We start from the raw sequence: 18831 nt of genomic DNA on the forward strand, positions 1-18831 counted from the left end.
GAGTCTCCTCCAGTACCATAATTCAAAAGCATCAATTCTTTGGCAGTCAGCCTTCTTTATGGTCCAGCTCTCACTTCCATACATCACTACTGGGAAAACCATAGCTTTACCTATACGGACCTTTGTTGGCAAGGTGATGTTTCTGCTTTTCAAGATGCTGTCTAGGTTTGTCATTGCTTTTCTCCCAAGAAGCAGGCATCTCTTAATTTCGGGACTGCTGTCACCATCTGCAGTGATCATGGAGCCCAAGAAAGTAAAATCTCTCACTGCCTCCATTTCTTCCCCTTCTATTTGCAGTGGCCATGATCTTAGTTTTTTTGATGTTGAGCTTCAGACCATGTTTTGCGCTCTCCTCTTTCACCCTCACTAAAAGGTTCTTTAATTCCTCTTCACTTTCTGCCATCAAGGTTGTATCCCAATCTTAAAGACACCTAAAAACCCCAGGCTTTGTTTGGGGGGACGGGACACAAACCAAAGATGGCATTCAAACCACCCCCACCCCACAAACTGCACATGAAAACCTTTTTATATAAGGCATGGGACTTCAGGTTTAACACAGGGAAATGGATGGACCAAAATCGCCTGGATGGAGGAGAGGAAAGGAGAAGGAAGCTGCCGTGAATGATGCCGCTCAGCTGTCCGATTCATAGGCAGACAAAGGCAGAGATGGAACTTGCCACTTGGGATCCAAGACTCATAGAACTGTAGAGCTGGAAGGGACCTGAGGGTCATCTAGCCCAACCCGCTGCAATGCACTTGGGCTACAGGAAATCTGCTGGGATGAGCATGCATGTGAGAAGGTCACTTTCCAAGATAAAGTGAGGGGGAAGGGGGAGCGGGCAACTAGACGCGCCATTTTGTAAAATCGGATTATTAAATCGGCGACAATATTATCCTCGCAGAAATGTATTTTACTTGTGTATGATAAACAAATGGAATAAATATTTCAGAGAATTATGTAGCAAAAGCTACATAGCAAACTGTGCGATAGAATTAAGACAACAGAAAAAGTACAATGAGGATGATTGGAAGTTTCTTACAGAAAATTTTATTGGATAAGATATGTTATAACTGATATTCTTTACTTACTGTTAATTTATTATTATTATTATTATTTTCTTTATCTTTTTTCTTTTTCATTTCCATGTTTAGCTCTGTTGTATTCATTTGTAATATATTTGTAAGATGGTATTTTAAATCAATAAAGACGATTAAAAAAAATTTAAAAAAAATTGGCGACAAGTTTCTGAGTCACTTCTTCGCTTGCAAAATACTTGGGGACTGGACTAATAACTTTCACATGCATCCAGTTCTCTCCCCACATGCCAGCTCTTGCAGCTGAGCTCAGCTGGATCCGCCCCTGCCCGGAGGCATTTCCAGGAAAGGACTTCCCCAAAGTCCTAAAATTGTTCAAAGGCTGGAAGGGAGGAGGCGGCGGCGGCAGCGGCGGCAGCAGCAGCAGCAGCAGCAGCCATGGCGTCCGGAGATCCCTTGCAAGGGCTCCGCGAGGAAGCGACTTGCTCCATCTGCCTGGATTACTTCGCGAGCCCGGCGACCATCGAGTGCGGCCACAGCTTCTGCCGAGCCTGCCTCGTCCAGTACTGGGCAGAATCCGGCGCGGGCCCTTCCTGCCCTCAGTGCAGGGAAGCCACCCAGCAGAGGATCCTCCGGCCCAACTTGCAGCTGGCCAATTTAGTGCAGCTGGTCAGGCAGCTCAAAGCGGACGCGGGAGAGGACTCGGGAGAAGCCAGCCCGGCCTCCTGCAAGGACGACCCAGCCCTGCTCTTGGGGGCGGAGGGCGACCCATCCAAGGGGGATCCTGCCCCCCACGACTCCTCTCCCGCAGAAGAGGCTTCCCTGCAGTATAAGGTTGGAAACTTCAAGGGAAAGAGATTTGCTTGTTTGTTTGTTTGTTGCATTCCTGCAGTGCAACTACTGCATGGCGTTCCTGCATCGCAGGGGTGACCTTTGGGGTCCCCTTCAACTCTGCAATTCTATGATTTCCTATTCTAGGGTCATCTAGTCCATAGGTAGGCACACTAAGGCCCGGGGGCCGGATCTGGCCCAATCGCCTTCTCAATCCGGCCCGCAGATGGTCCGGGAACCAGCGTGTGTTTACATAAGTAGAATGTGTGCTTTTATTTAAAATGCATCTCTGGGATATTTGTGGGGCATAGGAATGCGTTCATTTCCCCCCAAAAAATATAGTCTGGCCCACCACAAGGTCTGAGGGACAGTGCTGAAAAAGTTACAGATGGGTAGCCGTGTTGGTCTGCCATAGTCGAAATAAAAAAAATTTTCTTCCTGTAGCACCTTAAAGACCAACTAAGTTAGTTGAGAGTCAGTGTATCTGAAGAAGTGTGCATGCACACGAAAGCTTATACCAAGAACTAACTTAGTTGGTCTTTAAGGTGCTACAGGAAGAAATTTTTTTTTATTTCGAGTGCTGAAAAAGTTTGCTGACCCCTGATCTAGTCCAACCCCCTGCTCAGCTAATGCATCCAAGCTTGGCTTAAAAACTTTGAAGGAAGGAGAATACACAACCTCCTGAGGGAGACCATCTCACTGTTGAACAGCTCTTACTGTTTCATATACAGTGGTACCTTGGGTTAAGTACTTAATTCGTTTTGGAGGTCCGTACTTAACCTGAAACTGTTCTTAACCTGAAGCACCACTTTAGCTAATGGGGCCTCCTGCTGCTGCCGCGCCACCGGAGCACTGTACCTCGGGTTACATACGCTTCAGGTTACAGACTCCGCTAACCCAGAAATAGTACCTCAGATTAAGAACTTTGCTTCAAGATGAGAACAGAAATTGTGCGGTGGCAGCGGGAGGCCCCATTAGCTAAAGTGGTGCTTCGGGTTAAGAACAGTTTCAGGTTAAGAATGGACCTCCGGAACGAATTAAGTTCTTAACCCGAGGTACCACTGTACGCACCACTTACTGATTTCTATACCAACTTTCTTTTCTAGGCAGTATTATTCTTCATATATTTTGCCACTTTATATTTCGGGGGGCAGGGCGGGGATCTCAAAGCAGTTTACAATAGAGTTTTACAGAGCAAAACACATTCAGGCTTCGAAGGAAATATTTTTAGATCCTTCTCTAAGTGACACTTCGCTTTCTGCATATATTGTTTGCCTACTTGATCTATACAGAAGAAGGCTAGGAAGCCAGTTTGGTGTCGTGGTTAGAGTGTGTCAGACTGGGACCTAGGAGATCAGAGTTCAAGTCCCCATTTGGTCAGGAAGCTCACGGGGTGAGTCACTTGCCTCTTAACCTACCTCACATCCTTGTTGTAGGGATAAAATGAACCATGTACTGCTTGTTGAAATGCAACAGGTAAGTTCTTCTGCTGACCTGCTTAAGAAAGCTGGGGAGGCCACCCAGAAAGAGATGTCAGATGACAACCAGGCATCCCAAGATCTTCACGTGGTCAAAATTGGAGTTGCAATTTAAAAAAATAATAATTTTTTTTTTATTAAGTACAAATCAGAAAACATACATATTTACAACAAAAGAAAATACAAAGAAAAAAGAAAATACATATAACCGAGGAAAAAAATTAGAGAATACTTTGCCTCTTTTCATGTTTACAGTTATTTATACCTCTATAAAATGCTATACACAATAAAGGAGTGAAATGAAAGATATCAGAAAAAAAGAACAAAGAAAAAATAAAGAAGTAAAAGAAAAGGATCATAGGTGAAAATTTTTAAAAGTAGATAAGTATTCACTATACATAGCCGTTTCCCATCTATATTTATATTCAATTCTCTCCCCCCCTCCCCCACTGTGAGGTAGGTTAGTCTAAGACAGGCATAGACAAACTCGGCCCTCCAGATGTTTTGGGACTACAACTCCCATCATCCCCGAGCTAACAGGCCCAGTGGTCCAGGATGATGGGGGTTGTAGTCCCAAAACATCTGGAGGGCCGAGTTTGCCTATGCCTGGTGTAAGCGATAGAGAATGGCCCAAGGTCACCAAGCAAACTTCATGGCTCAGCATGGATTCGAACCCTGCTCTCCCAGTTTCCTGGCTTTCTCCCCATCCCTCCTTCCACAGAAGCAGTGGCTTCTCTCTTTTTTTTTATATAAGATATTTATTGAAATTTTCAGAATATTACAAAATAAAAAGAAAAAATACAAAATAAAAATAGTTAAAAACAACTCAATCTTTCCATTACTTATTTTTCATTAGCTTATTTCCCAGACCTCCTCACGCCTCCCTTTTTTGTACTCCAGTTCGGTTTGTTGGTTCAGCAAATCCTTCCCCTCTTTATTTATCCAAGTCTTAAATCTTAAAATATTGTAACGTTAAATTTTTACCTGTTAGTAATCCATTTTTCATATTCCCTTATAGTATTACAGCTAGAAACCACTTACTTTCTATCCAACATCATTCTAACATTCATTAATTTTACAATATTTCTGTAAATAGGCTTTAAATTTCTTCCAATCTTCTTCCACCGACTCTTCTCCCTGGTCTCGGATTCTGCCAGTCATTTCCGCCAGTTCCATATAGTCCGTCACCTTCATCTGCCATTCTTCCAAGAAGCAGTGGCTTCTCACTGCAGTTATATAAATACCATTTTTGGTCAAGAGCATAACTGAGAGGTGACTTTCAATCTGCCGTTCCGTACATACTGACTTTGGAGTAAGTCCCACTGAACTCACTGGGGCCTACTTCCAAGTAGAGACACGCAAGTCTTGCTTTAACACATATTTGTTGCTTTGGTGTCTCTGTTTTTAATTATCTTCTGTGTCAGTCGCCTCGAGGCAGTGGTTTAGAAGGGGATAAATACTTTGGTGATGATGATGGCATAATGGAGGGAAACTAAAAATAGATGCATTAGAAAGAAACCACCAGTGAGTCAGTGTGTGCGATCCGACATGAATTGAACTCCTGACAGAGAAAAAAATGCTTTCCTGATTCTGCAGAGGAAAATCAAGTCCCACCTGACATATCTGAAAAAGGAGAGAGAAAAGCTGGTGAACCTGAAACTTGCTGAAGAGATGGGGAGGCAGGAGGGTCTGGTAGGTTTGTGTTTCTTATGGGTGATGTTATGGGGCTGTGTGTTGTCAGGTGGAATCCCCATGGCCTTCTGGAAATTTAACATTTCTGGGAATTTTGAAGCCATGGGTAGGGAACGTTCCCCCCTCACCTGGGGAATGGAGGCACAATTTAATATTGTGGTTAAAAAATAAACAATATTTATGTTTTTAAAAGGAACTTTTACAGATCACAAGCCACTTTGTTACTTTAGAAGCATAAAACATACACTAGTGGCCAAAATTGTGGAAACCTTTTGGGGAAAGTGTATTTCCGAGGTTTGATGCCTCATAATATCATTTTTTGGGGGGAGTAATACCATAAAACTATGTACCAATAGAAAGATAATTTAATGAAGAATGTGATGCGGCAAAGGGGCGGAAGTGGCCCCTTTTCTGTACCCGCAAGTTTTGTGAACAACCATGCCAAAGAACCTCATCATTGCACCTCTGCCCCCTCGCCCAGTTTCTTTGCGTTCTCCCCCCCTGCCCAGATGTTATTTGAAACGGAGAAGAAGAAAGCCCGGTCTTCCTTTGAGCGAATGATCCAGTTCCTTGTGGAGAAACAGCACCTCTGGCTGGGCCAGCTGGAAGATCTGGAGAAAGCGATGGAGAGGAAGCAGGAGGAAAACCTGGCCAAACTCTCCGAGGAGATTTCCCGACTCAACGAGCTGATCGCGGAGATGAAATGGAAGTACCTGCAGCCCGTGAGCGAATTGTTGCAGGTGAGTATACAATACCCTGTGGGGAGGGAAGAGGCCTGAGGGGTGAAAGAAGCCACCAACTCAAGTTTGGTCTCCTTGATTTTGGGCATGTTGTTTCCACCCACGTCCTGCATGACTTTCACCAATAAGCAAAGTCCTTGCCTCATGGGGGCTGCCATAATCCTGTGTTGCTGGCCTTGGCTGGTTGAGGTCCATAATTCCAATGCCTCCCTGTGAAGGGAGGGAACTAGGTACAGTGCGGGGGGGAAAGTATTTGATCCCCTGCTAAATTTGCCCGTTTGCCCTCTGACAAAGAAATGGCCAGTCCATCATTTTAATGGTAGGTTTATTGTAGCTGTGAGAGTCAGAATAGTAACAGGAAAACCCCCCAGAAACCCAGAAGAGATTGATGTGCATTATAATGAGTGAAATAAGTACAGTGGTACCTCGGGATGAGAACGGGATCCGTTCTGGAGCGGCTAACAACAATAAAAGTAACACAGCATTCTAAAATCAATTCATTTTAAAATCAATTCAAAATCAAATTAATGGCAACCATTGCGCTAGAGTTCTGTGAGGATTACCAAAGGAGGGAGTCAGGCTGTGCCCTGGCCAAAGACCTGGTAGAACAGCTCTGTCTTGCAGGCCCTGTGGAAAGATGTCAAGTCCCGCAGGGCCCTAGTCTCTTGTGACAGAGCATTCCACCAGATCGGAGCCACAGCCAAAAAAGCCCTGGCTCTGGTTGAGGCCAGCCTAACCTCCCTGTGGCCCGGGATCTCCAAGATGTTTTGGTTTGAAGACCGTAAGGTCCTCCGTGGGACATACCAGGAGAGGCGGTCCCGTAGGTACGAGGGTCCTAGGCCATATAGGGCTTTAAAGGTTAAAACCAGCACCTTAAACCTGATCCTGTACTCCACCGGGAGCCAGTGCAGCTGGTATAGCACTGGGTGAATGTGATCCCATGGCAAGGACCCCGTAAGGAGTCTCGCCGCAGCATTCTGCACCCACTGGAGTTTCTGGGTCAGTCTCAAGGGCAGCCCCACGTAGAGCGAGTTACAATAATCAAGCCTGGAGGCGACCGTCGCGTGGATCACAGTGGCTAGGTCAGGGAGAGAGAGGTAATGGCAATTTGTTTTCCACAGACAAGGAAGGGGGCAGAGGAATCCCCACTGAACAAGTAGTAGCCCTGTTTGTGATCTGCCTGTGCTACTGGCACCCATTTCTGTCTCCCTCTCTTTATCTTTCAGGACACCAGAGGTTCCTTAAGCAGGTACGTGGCTCTTTCTCTCCATCCCATTTCATAGAAACATAGAATTGTAGAGTTGGAAGAGACCGCAAGGGTTATCAAGTCCAACCCCCTCTTTGCATCAGGAAGTTTAGCTCCCATGGAGTTATTTGGAAGAGAAAATATATTATTTTCCTCCGTCTCGCTTATTTTTTTTTACTCCCCTCCTTTCCCCCCTGCTCCTTCTCCTTCCTTTTCCGATTTCATTTGCCATCAAACAGCTTAAATCCCATTTAAAAACAAATGAACAAAACCCAGATTTCTGCACATGGCTTCCTCCGAAAATCCGGCTTACCCCTCACTGAGTTACAGTTTCCAGCAGTTTTAATAAACCACAGCTTCTAGGAATCTTTGGGGAGTTGCCATGTGCTTTCAATGTATTTTGTGTGTGCAAATTTAGACCCCCCCCCCCAGAAAGATCACAAGAGGATTTAGGGACATAAGTTGGGGTCCCCTAAGTGCTGTGGACTCCAGCTGAAAGCTGCTTATATCAAGGTCTTCCCCAGCCTCTGCTACATGAGACTATTTTTAACGTGAAGCATGTACTGTACCACTGAGTGATAAGTCCTTGCTTTGTATCTGCACCGGAGCTCCTCATCTCTCTTCCGTTTGGCCTTCCTGATCCCCCCAAAAAACAGCAGCAAGGAAATTTCATTGAGACAGGTTTGTATAATTAAATTGGCTTAAAGCATTCTGGTGCATCAAACTCCCTTAAAAAAAAACCACAGCCTTTTTGCAGGAAGGAAAGCATGGAGAAATGCGCTGGGAAATGTGGAATAATAACCTCCACGCAAACAAATCAGAATGAATGCTTCCTAGACAGTGGACTGTGCATCACCTCCATGCAAGGTTTGTGCCAACTGGTCAGGATGAATGCTAAGAAAATTGGTTATCTGGAAGTACCTCAATGTTTACAGGGGGAAAAATGTTTTCTTACTTTTTTGAAAAAGTTATTTATGATTTTCAATTTTTTACATTTCAATAATTTTACAATCATTTTAACATTTCAAAACTCGACTCCCCCCTCTTTTTGCCGTTCCTTAAATTTATTTATTTTAATTTTTGCATATTCCAAATTAACTTAATCATTTATTCATCTACTTATAAGCCTGAAGGTTATTACCATAATCCCGCCAATGTTCTTATCTTTTTACAGTTGGTTTGCAAATATTGAATAAACCATTTCCATTCTTTTATCAAAAAGTTTATCTTGATTTCTTATTTTTCCAGTAAGTTTCATCATTTCTATGTATTCCCTAAGTTTTTGCATCCATTGTTCTTTCGCCAGCACTTCTTTCCATTTTTGGGCAAGTAACATTCTTGCCGCTATAGTCGCATACATGAATAAATTTCTGTAGGGTTTGGGTAGTTCTGCCCCTATAATTCCCCAAAGGGGAGCTAATATGTTTTACTACTGCTCCATAAACACGACTGTATTCCCTTCTAGGTACGAGAAGAATTTGGGAGGGCATGCGGTGGTCCTTTCTCCCAGGCTGGAAGAGAAGCTCAGAGTTTTCTCGCAAAAAAATGCTGCTTTGGAGAAATCTATGGAGAACTATAAAGGTACTGAAGGAGGACGGGAAAGGACAGAAGCTGGCACAGGGTTAGACAGGCAAAGTAGTGTTCAGCTGTCTTCCCACTGCCAAGAGCTGCAATAATTATAATTATAATTATAATTATAATATATTTATACCCTGCCCATCTCTCTGGGTTTCCCCAGCCGCTCTGGGCAGCTCCCAACAGAATTTTATTAATAATAAAATTAATAATACTAATACTAATACTAATAATAAAGTGATAAAACATCAAACAATAAAAACTTCCCTAAACAGGGCTGCCCTCAGATGTCTTCTGAAAGTCTGGTAGTTGTTTTTCTCTTTGACATCTGATGGGAGGGTGTTCCACATGGCAGGTGCCACTACCAAGAAGACCCTCTGCCTGGTTCCCTGTAACCTCACTTCTCGCAGTGAGGGAACCACCAGAAGGCCCTCAGAGCTGGACCTCAATGTCTGGGCAGAACGATGGGGGTGGAGACGCTCCTTCAGGTATACTGGGCCGAGGCCGTTTAGGCCTTTAAAGGTCAGCACCAACACTTTGAATTGTGCTCGGAAACGTACTGGGAGCCAATGTAGGTCTTTCAGGACCAGTGTTATGCGGTCTCGGCGGCCGCTCCCAGTCACCAGTCTGGCTGCTGCATTCTGGATTAATTGCAGTTTCCAGGTCACCTTCAAATGTAGCCCCACGTAGAGCGCGTTGCAGTAGTTAAAGAGACAGATAACCAGAGCATGCACCACTCTGGCGAGACAGTCTGTGGGCAGGTAGGGTCTCAGCCTGCGTACCAAATGGAGCTGTTTCCTGAGAGGGCATGGGAGTTCAGCACGGTGCAGTTGGGGCAACAGCAGCAGCAGCAGCAGCAGCACCAATCTGATGACCCTGCTGCCTCACCTTCACCGCGCTGGCCTCCACACGCCTTTCCCTTTCAGTAACCACCAGTGACGCTCGGCACTGGGAAAGCGAGTGAGCCGCGCCATGCAGTCTGCGGCAAACGCTTCTAGCCATGGATGCAGCTATCTGTCAGCTCCCATTCCAGGCAGGTCACGAGGAAAGACAAATCCTTTTAGATGGGGACCTGTCTTCCCTGGAGCTTCCTGGAAGTGTCTGAAAGGGCATCCAAAGAATTGGATAAGATGACAGGAAGGATTCGAAACCTGCGGGATCAGAGATTCTCAGAGGACTGGAGTAAATATTTGAAAAGCAATTGTAATAAACAGATTACGCTAGTAGGACTGGAAGAAGTTTTGTAAGGAGGACTATGCAAAATATTGCAGAGAAGATTATGAAGAGAATTATTAGCTAAGGATTATTAAAAGTAATAGTGAAATTAATGAAATGTAGATTAAGTGATAAAGACTGAAAAATCTTCAGATGTGGTTGATGGAAGTCTAAAACATTGTATAAGATAAGAAAATGTGTTATATGGTGTTTGGGAATTATATGTAAAAATCAATAAAAATATAATAATAATAATAATATAATAATGATGAAGAAAGGGCATCCAAAGAACCATTGCCACTGCTCCATCACCTAGTGGTGGCTTGTGCTGATTGAAATGCGGAGTTTCCTGCCCACAAGGGTCCTGAGATTGAATGCTTATTATGATTATTATTCACAAAACAAACTGCCGCTCAATGTATGATGGTCTGAATAACTTTGTCCACCTTTTCTTCTTTGTTACAGAATCTCTGGAGCAAGTTCTGCAACCAGGTAATTTTCTAGGAATAAAAGGAAATGTTGGTGCCCAGTTGTGCACGTCATGAATGCACAACGAACAGGACATTTCGGGGGGGGGGGGGGGGTGTCTCTGTGTTGACCGAGAATCAGCTTTTAAACTTGTCACCCTTTCCTTCCCATAACAGATTATTTGAAGCAGACCTTGCAGAAAGGTAAATAACTCAATGGAATGGGAAGCGCTGGGTGGGAAGTTGGAGATTTAGCGGCTGCCCCTTGCTCAGTTGCTTAATCGGGTGGCAATAATAATACAGTGGTACCTCGGGTTAAGGGACACGGGTGGCGCTGTGGGTTAAACCACAGAGCCTAGGGCTTGCCGATCAGAAGGTCGTGGTTCGAATCCCCGTGACGGGGTGAGCTCCCGTTGTTCGGTCCCAGCTCCTGCCAACCTAGCAGTTCGAAAGCACGTCAAAGTGCAAGTAGATAAATAGGTACTGCTCCGGCGGGAAGGTAAATGGTGTTTCCGTGCGCTGCTCTGGTTCGCCAGAAGCGGCTTAGTCATGCTGGCCACATGACCCGGAAGCTGTACGCCGGCTCCCTCGGCCAATAAAGCGAGATGAGCGCCACAACCCCAGAGTCGGTCTCAACTGGACCTAATGGTCAGGGGTCCCTTTACCTTTACCTCGGGTTAAGTACTTAATTCGTTCCGGAGGTCCGTTCTTAACCTGAAACTGTTCTTAACCTGAAGCACCACTTTAGCTAATGGGGCCTCCCGCTGTTTCCATGCCGCTGGAGCACGATTTCTGTTCTCATCCTGAAGGAAAGTTCTTTATTTCTGCGTTAGCAGAGTCTGTAACCTGAAGCGTATGTAACCGAAGGTACCACTGTAATAATAAAATAAATTTTTATTTATATCCCGCCCTCCCCAGCCAAAGCCAGGCTCAGAGTGGCTAACAACAAGAGCAGAAGGTCCCTGCCCTTGCCCCTGCCCCTCGCTTCAGCACCTTAGCCCGATCCTTTCACCGACATCAACCCTCCTCCAATTTCATTCTCCGCCCCTCTCTTTCCCACAGCGAACGTGACTCTGGATCCGGACACAGCCCACCCCTTCCTCATTCTGTCCCAGGACCTGAAGGGCGTGCGGAGAGTTCAGAGGGAGCAGGACTTGCCTTTCAACCCCGAGAGATTTGACACCATGCCCTACGTGCTGGGCTGCGACAGATTCACTTCGGGAAGGCACTGGTGGGAGGTGGAGGTGTGGGGCAAGGCGACGTGGGCCGTGGGGGTGGCCACGGAGTCGGTCAGGAGGAAGGGGGGCGTCGACATCAGCCCCCACCAGGGGATCTGGGCCATGGGGAAGCCGCCCTGCTACTCCCCCTCCCCCTGCCAGTTCCTGGCTTTTACTTCCCCTCAGCCGACGGACCTGACCTTGAGGAGAGAGCCCAGGAAGATCCGCGTGGCCCTGGATTGCGAGGCGGGCTGCGTGGAGTTTTCCGACGCCGACACGGAGGAATTCATCTTCGCTTTCCCTCCGAGATCGTTCTTCGGGGAGAAAATCCGGCCCTTTCTGCAGGTGTGCTGCGACGTTAGCCTGAAATGCTGAAGGCCGCCGTAAAACGCAAACTCTACGGGGCCACCGCCCTGAGAGGAGCAAATCCTCTCCGAAACCTCTCCGTTCTAGATGGTAAGATTCTTCCATCTGCAGACAAGAAAAGGCAGCAAATAAAAACAGTCTGGGTTCCATGGTTCCTTTTGTTACCACTCTTTGAAATGATCGTTCTAAACAAAATAGGAAAAAGCTCCAAATACAGTGGTATCTCTGGTTGCGAACGGGATCCGTTCCGGAGGCCTGTTCGCAACATGTAAGGAACGCAACCTGCAGCTGCGCATCTGCGCATGCGTGGGTTGCAATTTAACGCTTCTGCACATGACGTCATTTTGCGCGTCTGCGCATGCGCGAGTGGCGAAACCCAGAAGTAGTAATAATAATAATAAATTTTATTTATATCCCGCCCTCCCCAGCCGAAGCCGGGCTCAGAGCGGCTAACAACAGTAAAATGATAAAACATTCTAAAATCATTTCATTATAAAATTAATTCCAATCAGATTAACGGCAACCGTTAGGCTAGAGTTCTGTGAGGATTACCAAAGGAGGGAGTCAGGCTGTGCCCTGGCCAAAGGCCTGGTGGAACAGCTCTGTCTTGCAGGCCCTGCGGAAAAATGTCAAGTCCCGCGGGGCCCTAGTCTCTTGTGACAGAGCGTTCCACCAGATCGGGGCCACAGCCAAAAAACCCTGGCTCTGGTTGAGGCCAGCCTAACCTCTCTGTGGCCTGGGACCTCCAATATGTTTTTTTTTAAGACCATAAGTTCCTCTGTGGGGCATACCAGGAGAGGCGATCCCGTAGGTACGAGGGTCCTAGGCCGTATAGGGCTTTGAAGCTTAAAACCAGCACCTTAAACCTGATCCTGTACCCCACCAGGAGCCAGTGCAGCTGGTATAGCACCGGGTGAATGTGATCTCACAGCGAGGACCCCGTGAGGAGCCTCGCTGCAGCATTCTGCACCCGCTGGAGTTTCTGGGTCAGTCTCAAGGGCAGCCCCACGTAGAGCGAGTTACAATAATCCAGTCTGGAGGTGACCGTTGCATGGATCACAGTGGCTAGGTCAGGGAGAGAGAGGTAAGTAACCCTTTCCAGTACTTCCGGGTCACCGCGGGACACAACCTGAAAAAACCGTAACATGAAGCAAACATAACAAGAGGTATGACTGTAGATTAAAAGTGGTATTGATTCTGGGACATGAAAGGCTATGTCCCAGGGTGGTTTTCCCACTTTGGTCTCCACCCTGCACTCAACTCTCACCTGTGGCTCCTAGAAGCTGTCAGCTTGGGACAGCGGCCACACCCCGAGAATGGCTTCAACCGGCCGACTAAAAACCAGGTGCGGGGAGCCGATGGGCCTCAAACCCTCAGTGAGTTAGGGACTTCTCCTGCACGTGAAGGCAGGCTCCAGTGGATTGAGCAGACGAGACCAGGAGTGGATCCGGTGGTCAAGAAGGTGGTTTCTGCCTGTGCTGTAGAGGAAAGCAGGGGGGAGGTGGGGCTCGTCATCCTGGGAAGAGAGCCCAGCTAGGAGAAGGAAAACTCTAACCCTAAACCTCTACTGCCTTGCGGGAGATCTTTGGGACTAAGGAGTAGACCCTGCTCAAATCCGGAGTAGAGTCCCTAAGACGGTTGGTTGGCACCTTGTGCAGATTCCAATACAGTGGTACCTCGGGTTAAGTACTTAATTTGTTCTGGAGGTCCGTTCTTAACCTGAAACTGTTCTTAACCTGAAGCACCACTTTAGCTAATGGGGCCTCCCACTGCCACCGCACGATTTCTGTTCTCATCCTGAGGTAAAGTTCTTAACGTAAGGTACTATTTCTGGGTTAGCGGAGTCTGTTACCTGAAGCATCTGTAACCTGAAGTGTATGTAATCCGAGGTACCACTGTATATAGTTAGCAGAGTAAAAAATTGCAGGATTCCCAGAAATAGACCACAGGCAATTAATGTTTCATCCAGCAAAGCTTTACTGCTACTGAAGGCAAATGAGCAGAATGGTCACAAATCCAATACATTCAGGATTGGCACTGTCCGTAAGAAATCCAGTTGCAGCAGACTTAACTTTAACTTATAATAACTTATCACAGGGGTCTGCAACCCGCGGCTCCGGAGCCGCATGTGGCTCTTTTACACCTTTGCCGCGGCTCCGGGGCGGATACTAGCGAGGGGAGGAGGCGCATTGTGCGCCCCAACACTCCCCACTGTGGCGAGCGCTGTACTGGCTGTGACGTCGCATGGGGGCGGTGCGTGCGTTAGTCACGCACCGTCCCGACGTCACCTTCCCGCCCACCCGCCCGCCATATTGTAAGGGGCATGTACGCTGGTCACTGCATTGAAAGGGGGCATGTACGCTGGTCACTGTTTTGAAGGGGAGTGAAGAACACACACACACACAAAGGTAACTTGTTAATTTAACGTTTATTTCTATGAGGAGGAGTAATTCTGAGGGGTCAAACAAAGAAATAATAAAAAAGTGACCAAAAAGTTATTTTTACAATGACGAGTTTTGAGGCTCCCAGGTTTTTTTTCTTCGGAAACGGGTCCAAGCGGCTCTTTTTGTCTTAAAGGTTGCAGACCCCTGACTTATCATAAGACTAAATCTTGACACTATATACAGAGCACCGCACCAGAAGGAAGAGATAGAGTGAAACCCAGGATCCTTCTGGCTTTACTATTATAGTTAACATGACCTTGACAAAATAAAAAAATTCCTTCCAGTAGCACCTTAGAGACCAACTAAGTTAGCTATTGGTATGAGCTTTTGTGTTCATGCACACTTCTTCAGATACACACGAAAGCTCATATAGTCATACCTCATGTTACGTCTGCTTCATGTTACGTTCTTTCAGGTTATGTCCCGCAGCGACCCGGAAGTACCGGAAAGTGTTATTTCCGGATTTTGCAGCTCATGCATGCACAGAAGCACAAAATGACGTCACGCGCATGTGCAGAAGCGGCTAATCGCAACCCGCGCATGCGCAGACACGCCACTGTGGGTTGCATTATTTTCATGTTGCGAATGGGCCTCCAGAATGGATCCCGTTCGCAACCAGAAGTACCACTGTACCAATAACTAACTCAGTTGGTCTCTAAGGTGCTACTGGAAGGAATTTTTTAATTTTGTTTTGACAGAGACCAACACGGCTACCTACCTGTAACTACGACCTTGACAGAAAGAGATAACAGAACCATAGAATCATAAAGTTGGAAGAGACCACAAGGGCCATCGAGTCCAACCCCCTGCCAAGCAGGAAACACCATCAGAGCACTCCTGACCTATGGTTGTCAAGCCTCTGCTTAAAGACCTCCAAAGTAGGAGACTCCACCACACTCCTTGGCAGCAAATTCCACTGTCGAACAGCTCTTACTGTCAGGAAGTTCTTCCTAATGTTTAGGTGGAATCTTCTTTCTTGTAGTTTGGATCCATTGCTCCGTGTCCACTTCTCTGGAGCAGCAGAAAACAACCTTTCTCCCTCCTCCATATGACATCCTTTTATATATTTGAACATGGCTATCATATCACCCCTTAACCTCCTCTTCTCCAGGCTAAACATGCCCAGCTCCCTTAGCCGTTCCTCATAAGGCATCGTTTCCAGGCCTTTGACCATTTTGGTTGCCCTCTTCTGGACACGTTCCAGTTTGTCAGTGTCCTTCTTGAATTGTGGTGCCCAGAACTGGACACAGTACTCCAGGTGAGGTCTGACCAGAGCAGAATACAGTGGCACTATTACTTCCCTTGATCTAGATGCTATACTCCTATTGATGAGGCCCAGAATTGCATTGGCTTTTTTAGCTGCCGCGTCACACTGTTGGCTCATGTCAAGTTTGTGGTCAACCAAGACTCCTAGATCCTTTTCACATGTACTGCTCTCAAGCCAGGTGTCACCCATCTTGTATTTGTGCCTCTCATTTTTTTTGCCCAAGTGCAATACTTTACATTTCTCCCTGTTAAAATTCATCTTGTTTGTTTTTGCCCAGTTCTCTAATCTGTCAAGGTCGTTTTGAAGTGTGATCCTGTCCTGACCAGTTTAATCCAGCTGTACTCAGCTTCTCTGAAGGAATAACTCGAACATCATGAGCCTCCTGCTTGCTTCTTTCACACAGAGAAGCTTCCAGAACCCTCTGAATTAATTAGAATTAATTCTAATCATTACTTAGCTTTTTAAAAACCCTTTGGGGTTGAGGGAATGGTTATTTCAAAACATTGCAATGAAAGGAAGCTTCTGACCTTGACTGTTTTGAGCTTTTTTCACTGATTGCTGCTTATTTCCAGCAATTTTTCCCTGCATAGGAGTGAATCTATAGGGCCCCCTTGGAGTAATTCCAGCAACTTCTCTCACTAATACAAGGGATGTGTAATGTGCCTATTCATTCTCTCTCTTCCCACCCCTCCTCTAATTTTATGACACTGCAAGATAAAAAGGATGACTACAGGAAGCTTCACAGCAACACTGCCATCCTTAAATTATTTTTATTGCATTTTATTGTATAAGATTTCTTACCTGTCTTTCACCACAGGGTCCCGGGGTGGGTTATGGCAATGTAATATACAGCTATAAAAGGCAAAGCCATTGCAGCTATCAAAAAAGAAATAATTCAGGTAAAACCGTTCTGTGGAACGGAACAGAGTAATATAAATTCAGCCAAAGATGTGGGTCTTAAAAAACACAATACTTTAATTGTCAAACTTTTAAGTGGTACATTTAGCATTTTTAGGTAACAGTCACATCTTATGCGGGGTGCATTTGGGTTATGCAATATTCATATTCATAAATAGCTGGCAAAAGGGTTCAATACATGTAATCATAAGACACACCATATTACAGCTAAAAGCAGAAGTTTATCGAGGGACATACAAAACGCTTGGCCAAGGTTTCACATGCAGAAACTGCTTTCAGATGATAGATAATATCTGAAAGGACAGCAGAGCAAGGCCAGATAGATGTGTATTTATGGTACAGGATAATGTCACGGTTCTTGTTTGGAAAAAGAGGTTGAAGGACAGGATGAAAGGCTATCTCTGAAGGACACTTGGCAGCTTGGGGAGCAAATCGGCAAGAGGTGAGGTAGACTGAGGGAGAAGTGATGAGTAAGTTGGCAAGGAAGACCTGGACCTAGACTCGCAATAGTTTTTTGTATGTGTTTGCCTTCCGTTATTTTTCCTCTTGCACTTTATTTCCTCATTAAATTATGTTACAATAAATCTTTCTAAAATCATCCAAACTTGTCCTCTTTCTCAGTGCTTGTGTGGTTCAGAAGGCAAGGAGATCTCAGGTCTGTGTATTCAAACCGAGTGGCACGGGATCTCATTATAAATCAAAACCACCAGAATGCCTATGTTATGCAAACCCACTTGAAAAAACATGGAAACGTAATACAGTGGTACCTCGGGTTAAGAACTTAATTCGTTCCGGACGTCTGTTCTTAACCTGAAACTGTTCTTAACCTGAAGCACCACTTTAGCTAATGGGGCCTCCTGTTGCCGCTGCGCCGCCGGAGCACGATTTCTGTTCTCATCCTAAAGCAAAGTTCTTAACCTGAGGTACTATTTCTGGGTTAGCGGAGTCTGTAACCTGAAGCGCATGTAACCTGAAGCGTATGTAACCTGAGGTACCACTGTAGGCTGTATAATAACAATTGTGAAGTTATTTACTAGAAACTACTTCTCCAAATTAGATACAGCTTCTCATAATGTCAAGATCAACATCGTGACATAACATATTAAAATATAGCTTATTCAGTTAACCACCAAGTCCAGTGTGTACAAAATGTGATTCCTATTTTGTCAGTACTGTGCCAGCATCTACCAGTGCCAGTTTCTTTCACTGATTTCACTTTCACTTATTATCTTCATTAAACATTTACAAGACTATTTCATGGTACTCCTCTAAGGAATACACCAGACAGAAAAATACAAGAGAAGATGAAGAAATTGGAAATGAATGTACTACGGGACTAACAAAATAGGAATCGCATTTTGTACATACTAGACTTGGTGATTAACTGAATAAGCTATATTTTAATATGTTGTGTCACAATGTTGATTTTGACATTATGAGAAGCTGTATCTAATTTTGTAAGGTAAAAGTAAAGGGACCCCTGACCATTAGGTCCAGTCGTGACTGACTCTGGGGTTGCGGCTCTCATCTCGCTTTACTGGCCGAGGGAGCCGGCGTACAGCTTCCGGGTCATGTGGCCAGCATGACTAAGCCGCTTCTGGTAAACCAGAGCAGCGCACGGAAACACCGTTTACCTTCCCTCCGGAGCGGTACCTATTTATCTACTTGCACTTTGACGTGCTTTCGAACTGCTAGGTTGGCAGGAGCAGGGACCGAGCAACGGGAGCTCACCCCTTCGCGGGGATTCGAACTGCTGACCTTCTGATTGGCAAGTCCTAGGCTCTGTGGTTTAACCCACAGCACCACCCACGTCCCATTTTGAGAAGTAGTTTCTAGTAAATAACTTTACAATTGTTATTTTGAGAAGTAGTTCCTAGTAAATAACTTTACAATTGTTATTATACACCTATGACGTTTACGTGTTTTTTCAAGGGGTCTCATTATAAACACAAAACAAAAATCCTACAGAGGGAAAGACAGACAAGTATAGATCAAGTGAACAAATTTGCTGTGCACCAACACCACAGCAAAGCAATTGTTCTTGTTCGTTTACGGGGCAGCACCCAGCTGTTAATACATAACAGAATACTTCCTTTGCATGAGGGTGGAGAAAGGATTTTGCGTGGCGGGATGTCACATGCATTGATAAAATGCTTTTACAAGAGCAGCTGACATACATTATTATTAATAATAAAATGTGTACACTGCCCTTCACCCAAAGATCTCAGGGCCGTAAATACAAAAACACAAAATGGATAATAAAAACCAGAACGAGAGAAGCCAGTAACACCCCCCTCCCAACTGTTAACGGAGAAATCCGAGGGCTCCCTTGGACAAAAA

The 18831-nt window shown here is 45.5% G+C and overlaps 1 protein-coding gene across 1 annotated transcript; it reads left to right on the forward strand.

Moving 5' to 3' along the window:
* The first annotated feature begins 1416 nt into the window (after nucleotides 1-1416).
* On the forward strand, nucleotides 1417-12057 carry LOC308469803 (zinc finger protein RFP-like). The gene is made up of 8 exons (XM_080992765.1): nucleotides 1417-1869; nucleotides 4941-5036; nucleotides 5546-5776; nucleotides 7003-7025; nucleotides 8488-8603; nucleotides 10278-10304; nucleotides 10457-10483; nucleotides 11342-12057. Exons 1-8 carry the CDS (start codon nucleotides 1474-1476, stop codon nucleotides 11869-11871), a joined length of 1446 nt encoding a protein of 481 aa, XP_080848891.1. The 5' UTR covers nucleotides 1417-1473; the 3' UTR covers nucleotides 11872-12057.
* Nucleotides 12058-18831: the final 6774 nt, after the last annotated feature.

Source organism: Podarcis pityusensis (assembly GCF_964106645.2).
Source record: "Podarcis pityusensis genome assembly, chromosome: 2".
Lineage (NCBI taxonomy): Eukaryota > Metazoa > Chordata > Lepidosauria > Squamata > Lacertidae > Podarcis > Podarcis pityusensis.

Excerpts from the sequence above, each read along its gene's own strand:
- LOC308469803 (XM_080992765.1), top strand. The coding sequence starts at position 1,474 with ATGGCGTCCGGAGATCCCTTGCAAGGGCTCCGCGAGGAAGCGACTTGC. Across the intron at positions 1,870-4,940 it reads AGGCTTCCCTGCAGTATAAG|AGGAAAATCAAGTCCCACCT; the intron begins GTTGGAAACTTC and ends CTGATTCTGCAG. Across the intron at positions 7,026-8,487 it reads ACCAGAGGTTCCTTAAGCAG|GTACGAGAAGAATTTGGGAG; the intron begins GTACGTGGCTCT and ends ATTCCCTTCTAG.